At 37.5% G+C, this 25,858-nt stretch overlaps 1 protein-coding gene and 2 long non-coding RNA genes across 3 annotated transcripts in view; 1 reads left to right on the plus strand and 2 right to left on the minus strand.

Moving 5' to 3' along the window:
• LOC311443315 overlaps nucleotides 1-25,858 on the minus strand; it is a 217,227-nt gene that overhangs the window by 183,390 nt on the left and 7,979 nt on the right. The gene's annotated exons all lie outside the window — the stretch shown is intronic.
• Nucleotides 1-25,858, minus strand: part of LOC311443314 (uncharacterized protein) — a 36,011-nt gene that overhangs the window by 2,908 nt on the left and 7,245 nt on the right. The window contains exon 2 of the mRNA XM_084533391.1: nucleotides 11,263-11,392. Within this exon, the coding sequence (XP_084389517.1) occupies nucleotides 11,263-11,381 (119 nt within the window). The 5' untranslated portion in view covers nucleotides 11,382-11,392. The remainder of the gene's footprint in view (nucleotides 1-11,262; nucleotides 11,393-25,858) is intronic.
• Nucleotides 18,312-24,285, plus strand: LOC311443664. Its single transcript, XR_014697390.1, has 4 exons — nucleotides 18,312-18,507; nucleotides 21,493-21,771; nucleotides 21,894-21,977; nucleotides 22,315-24,285. It is a non-coding gene; the product is annotated as an uncharacterized lncRNA (long non-coding RNA).

The raw sequence follows: 25,858 nt of genomic DNA on the forward strand, positions 1-25,858 counted from the left end.
TGCTGTCTTAGAAACAGGATGACATTCAACATGACAGAATAATAGTGATTTTCAAGGCTGAAATCAGTAAACTTCAAGCAAGCTCAGTAAGTACTGGGAAGGACTGTATAATACAGCAAGTCTTTCAATGTCATACATGATCTCCCATGTTTTAATTCATAAATGATATCTACCATTATCCTTTCAATGCACTTGGTTGGTTAGGGTTGACATTTTATATCGCTGTATTTACTGATTAGATCTAGAGTCAAAGGAGAATGAATACAAATTAGTTTGTTCTAATTACTGCAAGGCTACTGTCCATTACCAGTCTATTTAAAAACTCATTTCTGTGGCTGATTCTCTGAAAACCAACATACAAAACACAGGACTAAAACAGCTCTAAATCTTTCATTGGGAAAGAAAACAAGAAAGGGAAGAATTTTCTTGGCAAAATCTATGTCTGCACAGCTGGTGAGAAAACTGATTCTCCAGACTCCAGCACCAAAGCCTCAATGCCACATCACGGGATAGCCAGATCAAGTGTCCTATTAAGTTACAAGAGCCTGTTATAACCCCGCTTGCTCAAGAAAATCAAGGAAGATATGCCTTGGTGTTGAAGTAAATTATGCTGCCATTAATAAATGTAATCATAAATTAGTAGCAAAGAAATAAGGTGAAGGACATCTGTTTTTTAAAAGGCAAATGTCTTTTGCAGCTCAGTGTAACAATAAACACATTTGTATATAAATATACAGGAAACAAAGTTTGCTGAGAGGAATAGAATTCTCATCTTCATGGAAATGCATTTTCTATATTTTTATTTTGAGAATTTATTTATTATTTGGCTACTGGATCAAATTAATTAATAAGATAACTCCACTAACTTCAGCAACTTTTTCACAGGGATAAATTTAAACCTAATGCAAATCTATCTGCTGATTTCAATCAGTTTTGGATCAGAACTTCTATGCAAATTTGCAAAGTAATACAGAATGTGCCTCATTGGGGCACATTAGCCTAAATATTCTTGTTAAAACCATACACCATTTCCAACCCATAAAATTAAATAGTAGCTCATAAACTTATAAATATGTTTATTAGTCTTTCAGAGACAGTCACAGACTAGTAAACATTTCAAAGTCTGCATCCCTCTAGCCCCAAGGGTGTCTTCTTTAAAGAAGTCATTGATTTTCGTCATCAAAAAACAAGTATTCAAGTAACAGTCTCAAACACAAGCTGATGGTAAAGTACCCAGAATTCCCAAAGGTGCCATCTGTAAAAGGATCATTGATTTCGACCTTTTGGGTGGATTTGTCTTTTTTTCCTAGTGTTTTATTATGTGCATCAATAACAGGGAAGGCAAAGAAGACAAAATGAGAGAGAGAAAATATAACTTTTTAGAGATGTATGTTTGACTTCTGCCAAGAAAATATTTTTGCATTCAAGTAACCCACTGTTATCAGCTCTTCAGCAAAAACAAAACAAAAGATAACCTAAAGCCAAAACACCCCCCCCAATAAATGTGTGATTGTTCAGACCAGTAATTACCTAAAAAATTATTCCAATTATCTGTTTTTCTCATATTCCTCAAGCCTTAGCATCTCTTACACATGCCTTTAGTAAACATATCCGTATCCATTACCTTCTCCACATATGAAAGTATAGATCTTGATTTAGGAGGAGGATACAGAGATCAGATTCAGTTGTCAGCTATTGTTACAAAGACTCTAGAGAAGGAACAGTTAAGTCAGCCCACAACCCCACAGGAACAGGAGGCTGAATTTGCCCTATGTTATCTTGTACAAATTCTTTTTTGCTGTTAATTCCAATTAGTGTGTGAAGGTAAACTACAGACTTGTGTGGCTCCCCTATATTTCAAACAGGGTCAGGAAAAGGCAGATTTTCAATCTTTGCACAAGCAGAAATAGTATGAAGTCTAAACCACAGGAAAAAGGGCAGCAAGGTTATGAAACCGAATCTGCTTATTCTCCAGCACTTCAGATGAACAACAAAGAAGAGGCATGACTTCACTGAAAGTGAAGTGAAAGCATGACTTCACTGAAAGTGGGCACATGCCAAGTTACTTGGAGAGAATTTCACATATAAAATGCTGAAAATAGGAGGAATCATGTCCAGTATGGATGCTTATTCCATCTCCAAACTGGTGAAGCTCTACAGGATTGCCTTCATCTGCCCACAGCAACTCAAGCAGTGGAGAAAGGAGCATAGAGAAGTCCTTTTACTGCTGCCAGATCAGGTCTGGCAGGGGACCAGACCAGCAGGTGATGCCATGGCCTCCAGCCCTGGTAGATAATAACACGGAGCTCCTTCAGATGCCAAGCCCTGCCCCTGCAACAGCAGTCTAAGCCCAGTCAAAACACTTAAGGCTGCATTTTTGCTGCCACCTGTAAACTGCATAACACCCATTTTAGCAGACTTCAAACAGGAAAACAATGCAACCTTTACTTTCTAGCTCAAACTAAGCCACGTCAATATTTTGCCACTGCTATTCATGTGTACCAGGAGTTGTAATAAGCACAGGTAAAGAGGGACTGCACTGTCCAAACATGGAATCAGGAAGATAAAATGCACATGATTTGCCCCATTAAGCAAGTTGCATCTGTTCTGCACTCTCCAAGCATATGCTGCATGTGAAAAATGAGAATTGTAAGCTACATCCACAGCATCTATCTGTACTCCAGCTGTGAAGGTTTATACTTGTATTCCTTTTCAGCTTCTACAATGGATTTAACTAATGGCAATTTTGCACATTAGTAAGAATTCTTCTAAACAAAACAATCCTTTCAGTGAAAATGAAGAGGCTTTAAAAATGATTGCAAAGTGGATTAGGGATCACTTATGGTAGATAGCTGTTGACAAGATACTGCTTGTGATTACCATGAACATACATTTATAGGTGCCAGAGAGGAAGCTCATCATTGAAATGATAAAGACATCTCAACATACGCTCTAACAGAACAAGTTATGTCAGAGAATTCCTGTCATTTCAACAGGAAAATTTCCTTTGGCTATCTATGAGAGGACATTCAAAACAGCCCAACAGTTACCTGTATGATTCCAATCCACCTTGGAAGGAAGCACTTGTACCCTAATTCTGAGTGTATCTTAATGCTAAGTGACACAGTCACTTTACTTGTGTAACAGATGTTCAGTGATAAAACATTTTTGGTGAATATGCTGAATATTAAGCAATCTCTTTTACTCTCTATTTCATTCTTCTTTATAAATGGGTACTAGATTATGGGATTATCACTCTACCCTGTGGTAATCAGGCTAGTATTTAAGTAATGCTCATGGAATCTCCAATGAAGACTGAGGAAGGTTTAATTTGCTCTCACAGCTTTTAAAAATTTTGAAAATATTTCCTCCAGAAAGATAACTGCTCTACTGTTCTTTCTCACTGTCTGGCCTCAAGTTTACATGAACAAGAGCAATCCACTGTTTGCAGGTCTCTCAGTCCCTAAACATATGCAATTGAATACGTATCTTACATACTCCAGTGAAGAGAGAATGGATTCTGCTTGGATTCACCTGTAACTCTGCAGTACAGAGTCACTGCCACCATTGTATGGGTCAGGGAATATAACAAAGAACTTTATTTGGGAATGTTTTTGGTTTCATATCGGCATTTTGGATTCCATCATCTCACTTATTTTTAGCTCTGGATGATGTGACTTTGTTAGACGATTTCAAAAAGTGCATTCCAGTGCAGAAGGCAATGGCAGGAAGTCAGGATGCAGAAACTGATTAAGACAATCTCAGTAGATAATTCTTTGCACAGTTTACTCCTTTCTTCAGCATCTTTCTGCAGCCCCATTACATCTTCACTGCCATGCTTCGTCTCTCTCCAAACCTTTACCATAGGCTACGCCCTAGCCCAATATCTCCAGGTATCACGCAGATGAATACATCCGCAAGGGAGAATTCATCTTGCAAACTAATCTGCCCTTTGTGATGGCTTAGAGTCCACAGTTAGGTTCTCCAGTTACTCTTTTCTCTCCCTGGTCCCTCTTTCTCTTCCTGCCTTCCTACAAGTCCCTTCATATTCAAGCTCCTACAGACTTACACATCTGTGCTTTCTTGACTGTCCTTTGTCATTCCCCCATGCTAACTCTAACATGTACACACCCTTATGTTCTTTTCTGCCTTTATCCAGCTGACCCTCATTTCTTTTTGTTGTTGTTCACTACAGAGGTGCATCTGTTTGAACTGAACAGTACAACACCTTTTGTTGTTATTCATTGATAGTGCACAGTCACCCACCTTGAAGCAATGCTGTTGAAAAAGTTGAAGGACTAAGAGAAGAGCAAGTAATTAGGGAAATAAAGAATTCAGTGGGTCTGCTGGGGGAAGCATCCTATGCATTTGCCTAGCACACTTCCATCATAAGCTGCCATGGTCTGTGAGGCACTGATAACAAAGTAACTGTACCTAGACTGTGTCAGATTCTAAAACACGACAGTGCTTTTAGAAAGGAAGCAATGTGGAAGCAAGAACTTTTCTGAGATTAGTGGCAGAACCTGTATTCAAGACAGAATCAGCAGTAATATAGGTGCTTAAACAGCTCTTTATAGGCTCAGGCCCATAAACCATCATTATTTTGCACAAACATGAAACACAATGCCAGCAAAAACTGGGATAAGCCATCAGCGTTTGTTTCATCCTGGCACAACCACTCCTCCTTTTGGGATGTTGTTATTGTGTCTGTCAACGGGTGGTCAGAAACTAGGGGAGACTGACCAATTAGTGGAGTCCTCATCTGGCAGAGTGTCACGCTGTGTGTTTGTCCTACACACTACTGCATCTGACACTCAAAATGCGATTCATGTGGTGCCCTGGCAGCAGCTCTGCCTGAGGAGCCAAAAGGGAGCCTCCCTCTGGGTAAGCCAGCAGGTGTTAAGTGTATGCTAAACTGGTCTCAGCTGGAAGCCACTTTTTCAATGTTAGAGGATTGTCTTGCATATCCAGCATAGTTTGCTGAGTGTTTAAGTAGAAGCACAGAAAGAATAATGCTTCTTTCATCTATTTCAGCCTATCATTAATAATAAAATTAGTTTGTCTCCCTTTTAAGGCAGGTTCCATAATATATTGCAAATTTAGAGTAAGCTCTAACTGGAGCAATTAAATCCATTCAACTTCCTGATTATAATAATAATAGTACAGAAATGACATGCAGAAAGTGAATTCAACACGCAATTTGGAATGATGAAAGACTCTGATAACATAGTGGTAATGTTAATAACACGCTTATTTACGAAAGGTCTGTGTTTTGTGATACAGGGGTTCAGCCTGTTATTTCCCTTACTGGTATCCCAGAGATTGAATGCCACATTTACTATCTATACGTATTTAAAATGGTCTGCATTTTAGAAATAATGTCTAAGATATCCCTCGGTGGACAAAAATATCACACTTAGTGCCACACTCCATTTGTGCCTTATATTTAGTTAATACAAAAGTTAGTGGGTTTGTTAAATACCTATCCATGTAAATCTCCCCATATATGTGCCCTGTCACACGTTATTGATCTATAGACAGACAATATAATCTCAGGGGCCTCCAAAACAAATACAAAGATATAAATATTCTTTAAATAATTTTTCAGATGGTTTACAGACTGATTAGTAATCATTTCTATATTGCTTGGAAATATCTTTTTATGGATTGTTTTTCTGTTTTAATAGTAGCAAGGGACATTACAAAAAGTTGAGGCATACATACAAATGATCTTTGTTTTCTGATAGTGGAGGGCCATGAGGACGATGAGAGGGCTGGAGCACCTCTCTTGTGAAGAGGCTGAGAGAGCTGGGGTTGTTCAGCCTAGAGAAGAGAAGGCTCCAGGAAGACCTCAGTGCAGCCTGTATGGGGGGCCAAAAGGGGGCCTGCAGGAAAGCTAGGGAGGGACTCTTTGTCAGGGTGTGTAGTGATAGGACAAGGATAATGGCTTCAAATTAAAAGAGGATGAGTTTAGATTAGATATAAGGAAGAAATTATTTACTCGGAAAGTGGTGAGGCCCTGGAAGAGGCTGACCCAGAGAAGCTGTGGAAGCCCTATCCCTGGAATTGTTCAAGGCCAGGTTGGATGAGGCTTTGAGCAACCTTCTCTAGTGGGAGATGTCCCTGCCAATGGCAGGGCTTGGAACTAGATGGCCTTTACAGTCTCTTCGAAACTAAACTATTTCCTTGTTCTACAGCTGGTAGGTATGGATTTAAAGCTGGATGGTCCAAAGCTGGATTATTTTATCTATCTAGAGTAAGAGCCATAACACTTCTTTTAGCTGCCTGAAAGACATATGAGAACCTTCTGATAAAAAGGAAGAAGTGCTGTAGAGGAAGGAACTTTACAAGAATGCCTACAAATATCCACACAAGATACATTATATGTAATACATCTGAAATCAGAAAGAGGAATCTTCAGGAAGATGTGCAGACAGAGATCCTGACATCTTTTCATGGTCCATAGTGAATGTTTAACATAAAAGGAATATTGGGCATATACTTTAATAGCAGAATCAGCTCCAGCACCGACACTCCTGTTGACACAGCACTGGGAAACACAGTAGGATGTTCATTACCTGTGTCTGTTTATGAAGTCAAGAGGTGCTGTAACTGCCTATACACATACTGTTCAGCTTGTTCCCCTTGGAAGGAGAAACATGTTTAAATTTAATCTTAATCCTCTTTCACCGGTTTAAAATAATAATGTATTTTACCTATTGACTGGGAGAGGATAAAAGTAAGCAGGTACACAATCGATGGAGAATGAAAATACTTTCAGACCCTGTTGTGGGTCACATTATTGGTGTCATATTTTAAAAATTCATTCTCTCAAAATATTTCCAATTAGTACACCATTAATGGCCATAAGATAAAAAATATCTTGTTGAATATGAATGTGAGTTTAAAATTAAATAGTCAAGCCTTTGTTCTTTCTTCCAAGCACTGCCTGAACTGTACTGTCTCCTCTTAGCTCTTCTCCTAATGAAAAAGCTCTGTCTCCTGTCATTTTAGAAGATGACAATGGGAATGGGAGGCTGGAAAACAAAGGCGGACAAAATGCATTAGCAAGTATGTCTACAAAACAGTTGTTAAAATGAAAAGCTGTTCCCATAATTGAAGAGTCCTGGCTGGTCTCTCTATGCAATGAAATAAAAGAGAGGGCAAGTGCAGAGACAAAAGAAGAAGATCTTCATTAGCAGTATTGTCTACCACATGGTTCCTCTAAGCGAGAACTTCCTAAAGGACTGACATTTCCATTAAAAGGGCAGGCAGTTTGCTATGAAATGCCATTCAGTTTTAAAGGCTCATCTTAGAAGCAATTTAGAGCATGTATAACAGTTTCCAATGCCATCTTTTGATTGCTTGGTTGGCTCTTTGTGTGGTATCACATTTGCCACATGAACAATAAGGGAATTCCATTACACCAACAAAACACCATATGTACACATCAGGGTTTGTTATTTACCCCACAGTTCCTTTATACTGCTTAGGAAATCAGAACGTGTATGCATGACATTTAGACCTAATTTCGGCTTCTGTATACTGACAAAGTGGATGAAAAAGAGGCTTCTGATGGCAGGACTCTGGCCCAGTAGATTCAAAATACAGTAACAAAAAATTAATGTCAACGGATGATAGTAATATATCCTTTAACTCTCACTTTCCCTTTAGAAGCAAGGCACAGGCACAGACTCCAAAGGTAGCCAATTCTTCTAACTTTGTGTTTCCCTGTTCCTACTTCACGTCTACACTCAATGCCACTCTGAATCTGTTAGCACCAGCAAGAGTCTTTTAAGGGTTTTCATCATACTTAAAAGGCAGGACAGGGGAGCTCTAAATTAGCTCCCCAATCAACTTTTTAAGTAAGACTTAATAAGCCTACTGACTTTTCAGGAGTCGTTTAGTGCCACTTCCCTTCCCAGTCTTGCTGTGACACTCAGCAGCACTCGAGAAGTGACTGTGCTTGCCTAAATGCTGAATTGGAAGCTGATTTAGGTCTCTTCTCCTTCCCACTCCAGCAATTCACAGTCACAAAGCTAAGGACAGCTTAAAAAAAAAAAAAAAAAAAAAAAAAAAAAAAAAAAAAACCACATTCTGGTACATTTAAAAAAGGTAGGTTTTCGCCAACTGCATATAGTTCTCCTTTCTTTCACTTATCCTTTGAAACAATGAAATCTCTTTCAATATTCCTAACGATGTAGTAATATACAAGTATTAACTTACTTCTAAATTTACTTTTTATTTTAAGCCTAATGGGAAAATGGCTGGAGTTCTGTGATCTTTTCTAAGTTTCTTGAATTATCTTGTGAGCAGCTTGCTGCAGTTCTTTTTATTAACCTCCAGACCTTACTATTTAACCACAAATAGATTTAGGTCATGCATATTGAATTGTTTTCATGACAGTCTAGTGTTTAATGATAAACTCTACTCCAGAAAATTAAACAGTTCCAAAGCTGTGCTCTACAAATGTGGTTTTGGAAAGAGCACCATATGACAGCTCAGATGGGCAAAGAAACCAAAGGACATTAGCAATGCTCAGTGCAAAGTCTTTTTAAGTTGAATAATTGCTTAGGAATGATTATGACAGAGATAACAGGATATAATAGAAAATAACAAAATAATAAAATATCAAATGGCCAATGCCAGCCAGCTGGCTATTAAAAGACTACCACCAAACAAAATCAATAATTGAATTACAAGCTGTTTAGGACCCAGAGAATTTTCTTCTTCTGTATCTAGCAAGCTTTTCTCATAACTTTGATAATCTGATGTCCTTTATGGAATTTGATTGTGTAAAGGTGATGTAATATTTATTGGTTTACAAATCAGTGCATCTTAGATTTGTTTTTCCTCCTTTCTGTTTACCACAACTTTTTTTTTTTAAATTTATGTATCTATCCACTGAAATATTAATGCAAGTTGGGTCCATAGGGAAGCAATCTTGTTTTTGCAGATTGTAGTTGGTGCTTTGAGACAACTCTGCGAAGTAAGTAAACACAGAATAAGAGAATTGGTTTTGTGCGTGCTTTCCTCAGGCACATGCTCCCCACTCCCTTTTTTAAAGTATTTGGAATTACAGAAGTGTTAGCACTTCCACTGATGCCAACAGGAGTGAAGCATCTGAAACCTGCCACAGATGTTTCCAGAGATTACTGTTTTTGTTCTTTATCGAAAGTTGATAGGAGCACTTATTCTCTCAAACATAATAAACAGATTATCTGCTACACTGATCTGAGGGTTAACCAATTCATTTGATGTGCTATTCACAGTACTTGATTAAAAATGTACCAGTTTTGAACATAAGGAAAATGAACTTTCTTCCAAAGATTAAAGCTTAAACATGGCTTCCTGAATGGCAAACAGACAGAAAAACAAGTATTTTAAAGGGAAGGGAATTATTCAGAACTGCAACATTCAACTGAACCTTTTACCATAACTTTGTCAGTGAGGATCCTCTCCAGTTCAGAGTATTTGTTGTTCATGTAATCCAACAGTGCAATATGTTGCCTGAAAACTAACGATGGAACTCTCTCCAGTTCTAGATCATCTGCAACCTCCCTCTAACTCCCCAGAATCATGTCTGTTGGCAACCATACTAAGGGCAGCTGCAACATCACCAAACATGCTGCCACTCAGTGAATGCTCCACAGTGCCATCTACAGCTTCTGTGACCAGGCAGTGTGACATCTTATTTTATCACCATTGATTTGTGTAACAACTTTTTGTGGGTTAAATAGCAAACCTCAGTCTCTATAGTCATCAGCCTGATAATTTAGAATTTCTTTCAATGGTAGGATATAAGAAATAGATGTATTACAGAGAAAGACTATGTAGAAAATGAGGTGCTTTTCCTGTTGCATAGGCTTTCAATAACTAGCATTTGGGCTCCAGATTTGAAAGTATCAGTTACACTTTTTATGTTAGCATAAATATCACTGCTAATAAGTACTTTCTTGAAAGAAATCCTCACTAAACTGCATCTGTGGATTTTTCTTGATCTTGTAAAAACTCTAGCTCTCAAGCTATTTTCAGCAGCAGCATTAATGTCTTATTCTCCCCCACTCTCCCTTCTTCTTAATCCTCACCCCACCTATCAACCACTTACATTGCTGGTTCACCTCTTCCAGTAAATCCTCCCACATCTCTGCCACATGATATACCAACATTTCTTTTACCTTCAAATCTTTAGACAAACTTCAGATTACTTGCCTTCCACTAAAGCAAAAAAAAAAAATATATATATATATATATATTTTAAATTATTCTTCACTGCCCTGGGGATTTCTCACTATTCTTCCTGTCAATCAGATTATTGTCTATTCATCTTTCTACTAACATATGTAAAATGTTCTGAAGTTTCATCATTTGTTCATCCACAGACTTGTAAATTATCCATTACTTCCTTTTCACTCTGACCACAAAAATACTTGATAATGCTTTCCTTGTTTTCTATCTTAATTCAGTAGCCCCCATCTTCTTTCTGATTTTTATGATGCCCACACAATACCCTTTTAATTCAAACAAATGGATAGATATGGCAGGCATTCAAGTAGACTCCCTGGGAGAATTCTAATTCTCTCATATGGCCAGAAGAACAAAAGCAGGCAGCTGTTGAAAAGGTCATCAGGAAATACAAGCTACAAAAAATAGCCCCATCATTTAACCCATACTAGGCCTGCCTTTCAGCCCCCTCACTAGACCTGTGGCACATCATATCAAGCTGAATTTATTACCTTCATGATATGCATAGCTTTTTCCTGCCTACACTGTAACACTCCTTTTTTTGAGAAGTAGCCTGACATTTACACCGCTATTCTCTAATTAATGGCATCCTTCCCACCTAATGACTTATTCTTCCATTCAGTTTTGGCCTTAATAGCTCTGAGTATGAATCCACCGACTCACAAATACTTTTGCCCCAGCACTCAAATATGCTTCTTATTCCCATGCTTGGTAGAAAAAAATAAGCAAGTTAAGCTCTTCAGTGTGTCTAGCTCATGTTGTTATAAAAACGACTTTTTGCCACAGCCATCTTTCTGTGTACCTGAAGACTCCACCCACTGCCTGGTCCAGACTCTTAGTTGGTATAAACTGGCTTCACACTTCAATCTAGTTCTCACCCACTGAGGCTCTTTCCCCAAGTTAGAACTGTTATTAATAACAAAACCTTTTGCCAAACAAAAATCTAGAAGAAAAAAATTAAGTCAACAGTACACAGAGGCAGTAATGAATGCCAGTTTGCACACTACAATATTGTACCTTGCCATATGTTCAAGTAGCTTTCCTTGGAGAATTCCATCTTTCTTGCATGGACAGAAGAATGAGAACAACAAACTGTTAAAAAGGTCATCAGGAAATAAAAACATCACAGATGGCATAGGTGAAAGCACTGCAAAAAAAAGCAGAGAGCAGAAAGAATGTGTAGGAGTATCGTTCTCTAATTGGCAGTACTGAGATAGAAAGTGCACTTGTACGCTACCTTTATTAATATTAAAATGACTATTGCAAGGATACCTTGCAATGTACTTGCCAAGTGGCCCTTTTTCTAATAGAGAGATGAAACAACTTCTTCTGTCACTGACATTCTGTGCTGAATGTTTCTCCTTTTCAGGAGGTTTTAAGCAAAAGCAAGTAACCCAGTGATCGCTGAGAAGCGCTCTGATGTCCTGCAGAGGAGTTCTCTCTTTGGAAGAAGTTACCTTAGAATTCTAGGTTTTAAAGTACACCTTCTGTCCTAAGCAGGAATAAATATATTTGCTCGTCTCACTGATGTCCAGAGACCCTCCACTCCCTGTTGTGCTGTTAAAGAAACTCATGAAGAATACAAGGAGTTTCGCCAGTTTCCTCAGCAACTCCTAGTTCAGATGATTTTTCTTACATAAGAGAAGGTCATTGAATCACATTTCATCACAGTCAGAAGTATCCAGAGAAAGACAGTCAGATACCATGACTAAAGCACAAGGTGAGTACAGACAGTCTTACAAGTAGCAAGCTGGAAGTCTAACTCAGTGAAACTAACGCTGCTTTCTGTAAATCTGGAGGTTCTTGAGAGGGCTGAGTCTAAATAAAATAAAATAAAATAAAACAACAAAAAAAACAATAAAAACCACAATGCAGGTATTAGATACCATCAAAAACTCAACAATTTTCTGTTATTAAGCATTGTACTGTTACCCTATACACAGAAAGAATTCTGATATTTAAAACAGAAGCCTAATAAAAATGAAAAATAGATGAACAAACTCATTCAACTGATGAGTCATTCAATTAAAAAAACAACTTATTGCATTAATCGCTATAGGCAAGTGATAGAGTAAAAATATGTAAGTGGATGGACAGAGTAGGTACATGAGGAATTCTTCACATTTTTTCCCCGGGAGCTTGACTTGAGACAACTGGAAAGGTTACATACAGGTTCCTTTAAACTAGTGCCAATGTTGATATTATTGTCCCTAAACTGGAAGGATGTCAGAACAGGCCCAGCAGGCCTTTGAGCCAGCAGAAGTTGGCCAGCAGCTACAGCACCATATAATACAGGAAAGCACTAGCCCCACACAAGAGCTCAAAACAGAGAGGGACCTGTTATAACCTCAGACACAAGTATCCTCCATTCAGAACAGATAACAGAGACTAAGCACTTCACTGTTCAGTTTGGTACTCTGCAAAGAGAAGGAAAAATACACTTGGAAAAAAGAATCACAGCATCACCTCAGGACAGAGAGACCCAAGATCATTCAGGCTGCCACAATAAAGAAGATGTCAATGATTCCTCACACTGGGGGGATTGCTTAGTCCAAAGACAGATTCACTATTTTCAGGAATTAATCATGACAAATCATGATGATTTAACAACCATTCTCTTAGGAAAGTTGTTTAATGCTAATCTGCTGCTTAACAGGATTGTTGTCCTCAAACTGCTTAAAAAGGCCTAGGCCAAAAGGAAAGCCACGAATAAGCTTAAATCAGCCTTGCTCATGCAGCACAGAAAGCTTCAGACAAAGCTTTTTGAAAAGCATGCAGAGATAGACTTCAAGAGATTGACTATGCAGGGAAGTTACTGAACATAAATGAGGACATGAAGTACACCAGCAATTTCTCACAGATTTACAAGGTGGGAATACTAAGGGTTTTGATTTAACAGAGGCCACAAAGTACATTAGGACTGCTGACAAAATTATCCCCTCCTACAGTTTGCTTCAGCCCCCTCCAAAGGCCTTGTCAAAACCAATGAAGTTTAATAGTCCACAGAAGAGCTCCTTGCTGCAGACTGGCATGCTACTAACATATCTGACAGCAAGTTTGGAAAACTCTTTAAAGTCACTCTGTGCTTTGCTGTGGTATAGAAACAACGGAGCCAAGTCCATCACAAGGAAGTGGGCCTAGTGACTCCACAAGGCTTATCATTTTTGGCTGGAGCTAATAGTTAGTCAATACCTGTAGCTTGTTATGAGAATGTCTTTTTGTAGGCTGAGCTCAATCCATTTGCAAAGCAGATTAAATAAAGGGCATTCTAAGTGCAAAATAAGAACATCCCTCTAAGTGTTAAGTAAGGAAACCAAGAGAGAAAGCTATTGCAGCAGTTACAGGATACAAATTATTTTTAGCTTAAAATATGCAGAAGACCAGAGAGAAAAAGACAGGGTAAGAAGTCCAGATCAAGTGAGAAGCCAAACAACCCCCCCGGAAATAATTCTTCCTAATGACTAAATCTAGTTTGCCATACTACTTATGTGGCCTTTCCAAAAGGACAGTTTTAGTACACAATTAATGGTGAATGCACTGGAAAGGCAGGGCTTGCAAAAGTTTTTTTTTTTTTTTTTTTTTTTTTTTTTTTAAAAAAAAAAAAAGCTTATCTAGAAAAGGTGGAGGGCTTTTTAACTCAGGCTCCCTGCATGACGCTCTGGGACTTGAAAGAAAAAAAGCATTTTCTCACATTCACATTCATTTTCCTTCTCCCCTTTTATTAATAATGAGCAGTTTGAGAAATGATCACACTTCACACTCTTTCTCTGTCTTCGCCTTTACATGCTTTCACAGAAGCCTTCTACCAGAACATGGAATTCATTTAGCACCAACATTATTGTTTACTAGACCTCCTAATTGTGACAGGTTTTCTGAGCTCATGGGACTGCTGCAGTTTCTTAGCTGCACCAGAACTGAGGAGCAAGTTCTGTCTATCTCTCTGTCAGAGATAGAGCCAACAACCATGAGCAGCCTATGTCTGGTGGCATCCAACAGAAACAGAACAATGTGCTGGGACTGGAATCAGAACAGCGGGTGCTTTGAGTTGGGAGAGCAGGAAAAGAGCAGAGGAACAAACACAACAATACTGGAGAGTAAGAATTAAAACCAAAAAGGGATGACAGGTATGAATAAAAACAGATTGAAAACATGAAGTATTCTTTACCTTGGTGGTCCAGAGGGACTTAGGAAGGGGAGACAGGCAATTAAAGCCACAGAACTAACCCTGACCCAAAGAGACATTCCCCCAACATGCAGACAGAGAGCTGTGAGGTATCTGGGTCAGGTGCAAGGACTTATATTTCGTGTTTTGATGGCAGGGCATCAAAGATGATTCTGAGGTGGTCACTCATTTTGACAATTTGAGAGACAGATACTTTTTTTAGTGTCGTTAATTGTTACAAGCATTCTGCCATGCAGGATGGTACCACACTTATTCAAAGATCTGGCCTACCTGCCATCACACTATTGCAAGTACACCTAGACTTTTACATCTCTTAAGACCCATCATCTACAGTTTGTTTGTTTGTACTATCTAGGCCATTCAGGTAACTTTTCTAAAGCAAACAAACATGCTTTATTTGATTTAGTCATCAATCAGACCACTTTGAGTTGTTCTCCCCCATTCCCTTCCCCCCGCCTCCTCCCTAGGGCTACAGCAGAAATGCAGATGCAGGACAACGCTACCCTTTGCTCTACTGGCATTGCTTTCACTCCTCAGAGAAAGTTGCTCCTACCCATCACTTCTAAAGCACTTTTAGCCTGTCGCTGGGGTATGGTTAACTTGGTCCAGCACTAATTTATATACCACATCAGCAGTTCCAGGAATTAGATCGGATTAAGGTTGTAGATTCCTATAATAATGCCAGTTTTTCTAAACATAGAGGAGATTTAATGGAAGCTTCCAGGCCATGACTCAGGTGTTTTTTAATTGTTGGTTCCTGAAACTTAAAAATCTTGGTAAAACAATCAGAAAGGCAATCAGAACATTGAAGCGAAATCCTTGTCCTCTGTGACATAATACATGAGGGGACTAGTCAACAGAACTAGTTAAGGACGATACTAGTCTTTGAACACGTGCCTAAAACTTCCCTTGAGATTTTGCCATCTATTTAAAAACAAAACAATTTGATAAAAGGCAGGTGCTGACAAATGGTTTTGTTTCTGTGGTCTCCATGAAGAATATCACTAATAATCACCATGACATTGCTGTCTGAATAGTTGCTCAAGTTAAGTTACTGACAAATGTCAAGATGCATTAAATGCCTGCGTGAACTGGAGAAAGGAAGTCACACATACATACAGTATCCTGTGGATTGCTTCACAAGCCATAAATCTGTACCAGGCTGTTGAGATTTTAAGATTTCTAGATCTCTTACTCAAATCCACAAACTTCTGATGTAAATAAAGAAATCAAGAGCACTTTTTTTTTTTTCCAAACATACTCTGATTAACATGCCTAACATTTGTATTTTACTTAATTCACCTTAACAGTGTGAATAAGCTTGTAACCCAGAAACTGCCAAAGCTCCACTCCAAATAAAGACAGAAAAAGTTCATCAATTGGGTTCATTAAACAAGCTAGTACTCATGGAATGCTAACAAGATAGATGCATGAAAGAGCTCAGGAGCAGTTTTATTTATTTATTTTTTATTTATTCTGCCCTTATTCAAACTGCTGAAAGCATTGTGTACCTTTAATAGCTTCTTTTTCATCATCTCAGTGACCCTGAGTAGTTTTTAAACTAAATAAACACTTACGACCAGTTATTGGCTGTCTTGTGGTTCAGCTGTCTTCCAGAATTAGCACTGAAAACACAAGAACTCTGTTCTTCAGCAGAAGACTAAAGAAAACTAACAAAAATAGTCCTCTGAATAAAAATATCACTTAATCTAAAAACATGGAAAAACATTTATAACATTAAGAACAGCACACAATGACAGGGAATCTTAGTGTGCAATCTGCAGAGGACCAAAAACCAGATACGCATGATGGAAATCAGAGGAATATCAAGAAATGAAATAATAGCATGGGAAAAAATATATGACATTGTAAACTGTAAAAATCCCTTAAGCAGATAGGGCAGATGAATTCCTTATCCTCCCTTGCACTGTATACCTATGGAAAATGGAAGTAAAAAGTTACAGGAGTGAATACTGCCATCTTTCTGGGCACCACGTGGGTATTGCTTTAATATAACAACTGAAGGTGCAAACAAATGGAAAAATCAGGATCATGGTGCTCCTTTGTTTGCTACCTCTGGGCATTTGTTAAGTTAAACCTGCAACACCAACCTAATATTGCCAGTTTGGGGAAGCAATGATAGCCTGACTCAGATGATCAGGGTCCCAATAGAAGCAGCCAGAGGTGAAGTTATGTCCTCATTTCAACAAAGTATTTAAGGATATTTCCTTTGTCTATTTGCATTTCAGAAAACATGAAAATTTAAGCATCAGACAACCATGGGACTTAATCAGAGTCCTAAAAGCAAGTCTCTATTTCAACTTGTGCTACTTCGAGGCAGGAGGTTGAAATGGGGACTTTTGCACACAGACTTCAGAAGGCATAGCAGGAAAAGCAGTGCTGCAACATTTCAACAGCTGCGCTGCAAATGCAGTATGATTTTAAAAGAACAGGCAGCAATGGTCTGCCTTCTCAAGTATAAACAGGAAAGGTTTTAGAATAGATGGATTATTCTCCTAATAAATGTCCCTTTATTCAATCAAAAGGCAACCACCACAGGGGAAAGTTCAGAGTTGGATGGCAGGATGAGAGGAGGGGAAAATCTTTTTGACAGGGAAAAACTTTGTTTCATTTCTCCAATGAACAAATATTAATACTTCATTTCTAGCCATCCAAAAAGCAGACAGCCAAATGTATCCCCAGCAGTAAAGACATTGCCCTATTACCCTCGCACTGTACACATTTAAACCAAAGGGCAAACAAATGTTGGCAAACAGGAATGTGATGACTTACAGTATTTGCTTTGCCACAGTAGCTGGGAGGAGAAAAAAATCCCCTGGAAAGATTAAGAAGCAAACATAAAACTGATCTTGAAATTCCTATTTGTTGATGCCCCAGGGCAGGTACTTTTTCAACATTACACCTATTTTTGAGAAGTACCTGCCCATTGGGGCACCTATACTACTGAAACCTGTTCTGTTTTAAGACACAGAAACACTGACTCACTTCGCAAAAAGTGAAATTAACCAACACTCCCATGATTAATGCATGTATTAGACATACAGAAAGTATTTTTTTCAATAAATGTTTTCCTGAAGACTATTTAATTTTGAGGGACTTTATACAAGATGGAGTGAAACTGAATGTATTTAAAAAGGACCTGAATTTTAACCCCAGGAATGATTCCTCATTTTATAAACTCTCTAAACTGTAGATTGAAAATCAGGAGGAGGCTTAAATTCTATCCATCTACAAACTAGATTATTATGCTGCCTTAAAGGTTCCTTTTTCCTTCCTCCTCAATAATTTTGGCACTCACTGAATAAATCTTTTATCTGTGGCATATATGCAGGCTGGAATAATATCATTCCTAGTGGACGTAAGATGTTCTCACTGCTAGAATTGTTAATTTTTAGGGAAACTTTCATAAGATTACCTCACCCCCCAACCTATTACTATTCTAGCCCCTAGCAGGAAGGGATTATTTTTTTTTTTTATTTGATGTTTACTAATTGTGTTTATTTCAAATACATCTAATTCTTAGCAAAGCTGCTGAAGTTCTGTTTGCACTTTAAATTCACAGGTTTACTGTAGAATGCCAGGCATATTGAGATGAATCAAACTCATCCAAGCATGAATGAAATGTAGTGAGAAAGTCCCTTCTGGCATCATTTCTGGGATTAGTAATTTGTGAAATTGTGGTGATGCAAGGGAGCAGCATGAGAAAGCCATTTCCTTCCCTTTTGTCCAGTCTAAATGCAAATCTGAACTTTCTTGGCAGTTCATTTGCATATTAATGCACATAGTATTCCCCTCCAGAGATCACTTCAGATTTTCTAAATTAAGTTGGGTGGGTGGGCTGAAGGAAAGGGGTCATTTTTATCATACTACCACAGATACTCTCAGATACTTTACCAGAAAGGCAGAAAACAAGCAATTATTTTACTTGCCCTATCACTATTTCATTTTGCCAACTGGTCCACTAAGGAGCTGCAGAGGATAAAAGGCAATGGTTGACCAGAAGGAGGGAAATGGTTCATGTCACTGAAGAAGAACAAACATGATGAAATTAAGAAAGGGTAAGAGTGCATACCAGTCTAATTAGCATTTCTTACTAGTAGCTTGGGAAATGTCAGCCACCAGTTGGTGGAAAAATAAAGATGTAATGTGAGTAATAATGAATTAAATTGTGGCTATTTGCATTGAAATGCTAAGATAATGATCTGAAATTACGATTGTAAATATTCCCCTTGACAGTTGAAAATTAGACTTAAAGCTAATAGTACTTTGGATGAACTTTACGCCATGAAATCACTTTTAATGCTTTACACTCCTTTTGGCTATGACAATGTGTTTCAGAAAGTTAATTTACCTCTGTTTTGTTCAAGCTGTTTGGTAATTGATGCATACATCATGGAGGTTTTAATGAACAACTACAGGGACTATTTACTCTATTCACTAAGTATAACTGAAACACTTGATTACTACTCCTGAGCTGAATAAACCAATAGAGTCAAGCACAACAAATATTTTTGGCTAGGGATTGGAGGCAGTGACATCAGTAAAGATCTATTTAAATGCAAAGAAAAAAGCAACATTTCCAGAAGGTGTTTCAATATTTCAGATCTCCTTGCATTAGCTGCAATTTATAGTTTCACTGTTAGCATTAGAAATCGCTTAGGGAGAACTTACATCTGTATGTCTGCAAACCAGAAGTACTATCAGAGTAGCTTAGCCAACAAAACAGAAAAGCAGCGGATATCTTCACAACATCTGTTGTGTAAATAGCTTTCCAGTAATAGTGCATTTAAAATGAGGGCTTATTTCCAGACTGTAGTGCTTAGTTACACTGTAACATTATTTTTGCTATTATTTAAAGATGAATGACGTAAAAACTATAAGATTACACAGATTACATTATGCCATGCTCACAAAAAGTGGTCTTGCACAATTAAAAGGAATCCTGAAGACTTTTAAAAAGAGTGATAAGCCTTCCAGATATCTAAACTGAGATCTCTTTGTGAAGGCAAGTACTGTCAGAGTTCTTATTTCTTGAAGGTGTCCTGCAATGGCAGTGAAAAATGGATGCACTTCAAATAATTACAAGTTTTCTCAGATGTTGGACAGAATTTATAATTCACAGGGTTGACAAAATGGAGACTACCAAATCTATATTCAGTATATCAACCCCCAAAGTCTGCTTGTATAGTCAAAATTGCCTTTTTGTACTCTAGCAAAAGTCCTGCTTCTTTCCAACTGCCATAATTGTGGGATTTGCTGCTTTTTTGTACTTTCAAGAAATAGCTCTGTAGGCCATAGTCTCATGATTGTATGAAGCCAGAGAGCTGTTTGCTTTCATGTACCAGCTCTAGCAAGGAATTACTGAGCCAAAATACCTTCTCTTATTTATATGGATCATCTGCTTTGATGATCATCCTTCCCTTTAAAGTTATTAGAAATAAATATCAAATACATGAATGAAAATATAAAAATAAAAGCCAGACAATGTTAGTACTTCCAATTGAATGGTTTTGCCAAGAGAAAGTGCCTTGTAGTCAGACTATATGCAGCTTATGGTGCTTCAGACTAACTCTTTTCCTGAATCTGCATAGCTCATGTGTAGTGCTCTTAACTGGGTTACCAGGGACCAGATAAGAAATAAAACTATTAAATCATCTTGTGCTTCTTATATGCTATATTTAGGGACATAACTAAGCGGAAATACTGTCATTGTATTTGTTGTGCATTATCTTACTGCAGGTCCAGCTAAGAAGCTTCTTTTTCAGAGTAAAGCAAGTCACTGTATTTCTAGTCTTCCTAACATTTTGTATTTTAGTCTTTCTGTATTATTTGTTCTAAAACTTCTGTTCAGACTTGCTAAAGGTCTGATTTTCAGCAGCTTTGTTTTTTTGTTTATGTATTTGATCAGAAAAATGGTGATGGGAAATGCTGTATGTTCAAACTTTTGTTCACATCCATACTCTTAAGGCTCTAGACTTCTGTATTTTGCCCGTTACCTTATCATTAATACATTTGGATATCTGACAGCCTTGATTCTTAAGTGGAGTAGGGGGATGGAGGGAGGTTGCTTTCTGTGAACAGTGTTACTGTTTAAACAGTTTCAGTTTAACTTTGAAAAGCTCCTTCCTTTCAGGTCAATAAAATGGCTGCAGGCCAAGTTCCCATCTGTGCTGAACTTGTATTTGCTGGCTAGAGACAATTTTCTACTAGACCTGTTTAGGAGAGCAGTGTAGCATGATTACTCTCTGCTAGCATGTGTCTAAATGTAAGTTCAGTAGCTACTATATCTCAAAAAATAATTTCAGTCACACCAATATAATATAACCTATACTGTAATCCACTCCCGCTCCCCCCCCACCCCCCCTCCCCAGACAAGTAGGAAGGCCTTGGTAATGAAAGTTGGGATACTCAAGTTCCATTGCAATTATTTACTAAATAAATTCAAAGCATTCCAAGGAATGTAGCTCTGAGGTGTCCTGGAGGAGAGAAAAGAAAAAGTTCCCCGTGAAACTAAACAGACTTTCTTCTCTTTCCTGCTTCACTCCCACATACATGCTCCAGCTATATGAATTGATGACTTATTTTCTCCATAATTCTTGTCCTTTGCCTTTATGAAGAAATACCAAATATTTCACATTCTGAAAGTTTCTGCATTATTATGTAGGCCTGAGACCTGAGCAACATAGCTGAGAAAGCACAGTAGCTTCCTTATTCAATCTATAGGCAGAGAGGTCTAGAACTGACCTTGTTAATTTGCTGGCTCTACCTGGGTTTCACCATGCTTAACTAGCAGACTTTGTACTTCCATTGTACTTCGGTGGAAAATAAGCATAACAATTTTACCACATCTCTGCTTAGTGAAATAAGAGTACCACCAAGTCATATGATAATTTTGAGAAAAAAATTGTTTCAATCTGATACTTAAAAAAACACATCCTCTCTCCTCTTTTGTTTCTCGTCCCCCTGTATACTACCCATAAACCAACCAGACAAATGAATGTATGACCTTTGCCTCGTGTGTAAATCCTGTCACTTCTCTCTAGGATGGACTGGCAGCCATTACCTTATCTGTACATATTCTGTGGAAGTGGTCCTGCATCTTTGAGAATGGAGAAGAATACGTTACCTAATCGGTGCTGAAAGTGAAACTACAGCATGGGGACAATTTGCCAGTGACAAGACTGCACAGGAGATATAAAAGACACAGCTGTTCACAAGAGAATGCCACAGTATGTCTGCAGCAAAACACACAGCAACAACATGAGAAATAAAGCAGAACAAGAGATGACAAGGAGAGGGACATTCTGGAAGGCTGAAGACAGGTAGCCTGAAATGCTGACCTATTCGATATATAGGTCAGCCTGCCATATGTAATGAGCTGTTGCAGTATGTTGTAAAACTGCTGCAAGAAACCACTGCTATAGCTTTATCTCTTTCCTATTAGGAGTAAAGGTCAGGCACAAGCTCCTTCTGTTGCTCTTGGCTGTTCTAAGTGAAGGCCATGGAAGGAACCCATTACAGAATAAAAGTGAGTAGCTCCAGGCTCATAAGTTGCATTGCCAGTGGGGAGGCATACTGCTAATAAAAATGGGCTGGTAGTAAATCATTTAATTTCTTGGCTGTTCCTACCCTCATTTTCAGATGGAAGTTGATGTTTTAAGAGCTTTAAAATTCAGCCCTGATCAGGAAATGAATTTAGTCGTTTGAAAAGCAGCCGTTGGAAACAGCTTTGTTCCTTCTTTAGCCCCAGTGGAGCTCAAAATCAGCTGCTGATAGATACAACTGTACAATCCTGTTTTTTATATTTTATTTTTTAAATAAACTACAATGAAATAGCCTTTTTCATTAGCATACTGTTTCATCAGTCTTGCTAGGGCTTGCTACAGAAGGAATGGCTGTGAGATTGCTTACCCATGTGAGAGCCTCTGAGCCTGGGTTGTACCTGTGCTTCTCTCTGCTGAGCGACTGTAGAAAACTACTCCACTCTGTGCTCTTGTCCCTGGTCCTGTTTTAGGACATCATCTCTTTACAGTGACTGAAAGTGAAGAATTATGACTGCAATCTGAATGTTACTTTCAAGTATTAATTGAACAAGTTTTTTTGACTTGTCCAATAACTGAGATTGATTTCATTCCAAAGGGGTTTATATACCATATAAAATTAAGGTAAGTGAGCACAGTTCTTGCCAAACTATTGCAATGGAAACTGCTTATATTCTAACAAAATGATTACTTCAATATGAGAAGGTTTAGGTAAGGTGTAAAGGTTTTAACGACCTGCACATAATAGAACTCTTGGCATCATAAAATAATATTCTGAAAAGTAGACTATGTTAAGAAAAATAAAGTTTAAATTAACAAAAAAAATTATTATATTTTCTTCATTGTCTAGTCTAGTATACTAGCTACTGATTTTAACACAAAAATTAAGATTCCATGACTGAAAAATGTCACTTATGAACTTCAATATAAGCCTCTGACAGCTAACCTATTTTCCTGAAGTGAGGTAAAAAATTAGTAGAAGGAAATCAAACAGTTTCATGATACCAGGCAAAGGAACAAACATTTCTGGTACGTTTAACAAAACTAATTATAGTAAGACTAGCAAAAATCTACTGCTTAAGAACATTTTAATTTTTTTTTTCATGCTAGCATAAGTATTTCCTCTTCCAGTGTTTCCAAAAACATTACTATCAGCATCAACAGTATGTGATGGAAAGTGGAAGACTATCACCTAAGCCATTCTATACTCATCTTTTTGTTCGCCTCTAGCATTTCCATGAAGTTTCAGAGATAATTCTTTAAATATAATCAAAAGAAAGTAGTTATTAATCTCGAAAAAGTAGATAATTGGGCCATTCTTTACTTTTGTTAAAAACAGAACTTGATTATGAAAGCTTGTAGATTTCTCTGAAAAAAAAAATATTACATTTTGAGAATGTCCTAATAGAGGGAAAAAAAGGAACAATTGGTTAAAAAGGAATTTAACAGATATTTAAGCCCTAATTTATTGAAATAAATTGCAATCCTTTCCAATTCCAACTTTGTCTTAGGGTTTGGATGAAAGTATGTTCAATTCCTTACAGGATCTTCTGAGATTCTATTTTTAGCCTTGTTACTACTTAGCTCTGCAGTTCTAAACACAATACTTCCATTTCAATAGAAATATGCATTTCCCTTAATTTCCCTTCCTGTTCTTACTAATAAAGCTCTGCCAGCTCACGAAGCATCTTAGAACATAAAAATATGACCAGTAACTTACAGTACTTATGGTACTGAGATGTATTTATACATTTTAGTTTTTAATTTGTTGGGCTAACCTAGATATATATAACCAGTGCATTACTACAGTAATTCCATTGTTTAAACAAGCAATGTAGAAGACACCCATTTTGTGCGGTAACAAATGATTAACAATAAAGAATGATAGATGTAGAATTTCAGCCTCAGATAATTATAGACTCTGCAGTGAGCCTCCAGTAAGCTATTGATGGGTATATACAATTCCCCAACTATATGTAACTGTGCCTGTACGCTGTGTAATAACTGTTTTGTCTGATGGTATCCAGATTGTACTCCAGAGCATGTTATTATACAAGTACAAATAAAAGGTAGTAACTTCTCCTTTCCACTTTAAACATTTATTCCATTACTGCAGACGTACCTTGGCTTTGTGGGATATACAATGCAGGTACAAAAATTCCGTTATCTACCATGTATTTGTGATTAAAGCATCCAAGCAGATGGTAAAGTACAAATACTACCAGAAATAATACATAGGATGTCTTTTGATTACAAATAGTTGCCAAAACAGACAACTTAGTTGCTTACAACGTTATAGGCTCTTATTTTCTTTTCAGTTCATATGTTTCCAGCAGTATTTAAAAAAAAAAAAAAAAAAAAAAAAAAAAAATGTATATATATATAATATATATATAGCTTGTAAAGCCTCTGAAAAAATAAAAATAAGTGATTTTGAAATATATTCTCTTTCTCCCAAAATAAAGTATACAATTAACAACGTAAGCTTCTTCCACGTATCTTGGTTTGGCATTCTTTCAATTAAAGAAAAAAAATCACCACCCATCAATTCCAATATTGTGTTTCTAGTACACTCCCTTTCTGTTATCCATTTAGAATTGTAGATCCTTTGACCTTCTTCCATCTTCCTTTTTTCAGGTCTTGTTCCCTCTCTTACTTCAGTTGTTTTCAGTTTCTATATCCCCATCATCTTCCAGGGAAGTTGATACTTTTCCTTTCAGAACAGCTGAAGCTTTGTGGTATCGAGGAAAGCCCACTGTAGATTTCACTAAGATGGCAAATACAAACTAATCACATCTAGATATATCCTCCAAGTCTCCAATTATCAGTAGTTAATTAGCTCCCTATAAAACCTGATCATTATAGCCCTGATTAATTTTTCTTCTATAAATTTCTCTAATCCTTTTTAGACCTTGTTTCTACTCTGCCTCCACAACAACCTGTGGCAATGAGTTCCACAATTGCAGTAATGCTGAGCAAACATACAGCTGATAAACATGGACTTATTACTCATTTTAGTGTAATTTCTATGCTTGTCACAGTTTAGGAATGTGTCCTTAAATGCTTATGGGATATGCACATTAGCCTGGCTTTATAATCTAAGACATGCAAATTGGTCTTTATACCAATGTAAAACCCATTAAGTCAATGGAGTTTCACATGGACGTATGGTCTGCCCACACAGATTGAATTACAGGTTGAGGGCTGTAATTGTATCAAACAGTACATAATTACCAAAATGACACTTTTTGTTACCTCTGAACATTGAGAGTATTTCCTATACTATGAACGTTATTCAGAAAGATAGAACAGCTCCCTTACAAAAAATAAAACGAAAAGCTACAAGAAAACCACAGCCTATTTTTAATACTTCCATTTGTCATGAAGTGACAGATGAATCAAAACTTGGAATGAGTAAAATAAGGAAAAAATGTATATGAAGCTTCAGTATTGTCTAGTAGTTGCATTGTGCAACTGTACTCATCAAAAGCTATCCTGACAGTTTTTTCATACTAAGTTAACAGAAAGTATAATTATTTGTTTATATTTGGAAGTTCTAAGAATTCTGTGTATGTATTTCATTTGACTGTATCACAGAAGAATAATTTATTGCAACTACCTAACAAAAAGCTCCCAAATCTGGCTGGTTCAATTTCTCACTCATTTCCTTCAGAATGTCTTTTCAATATTGCTGTAAGATTTAATCTCTCCAGCCCTGTGCTATAAACTTCTAGACTGTAACAAACCTCAGCCTCAAAAATGCCAAACACAATGAAAAATGGAAATCACCACAGATTAAGCTGGTCTCAGAGCTCCTCTGAGCCTCAATCGCTGGCTCCTGGGTCAGTGCCTGAGCTGAATATGCAAG

The sequence above is a fragment of the Aythya ferina genome (assembly GCF_964211825.1).
Source record: "Aythya ferina genome assembly, chromosome: 12".
NCBI classification, from domain to species: Eukaryota; Metazoa; Chordata; class Aves; order Anseriformes; family Anatidae; genus Aythya; species Aythya ferina.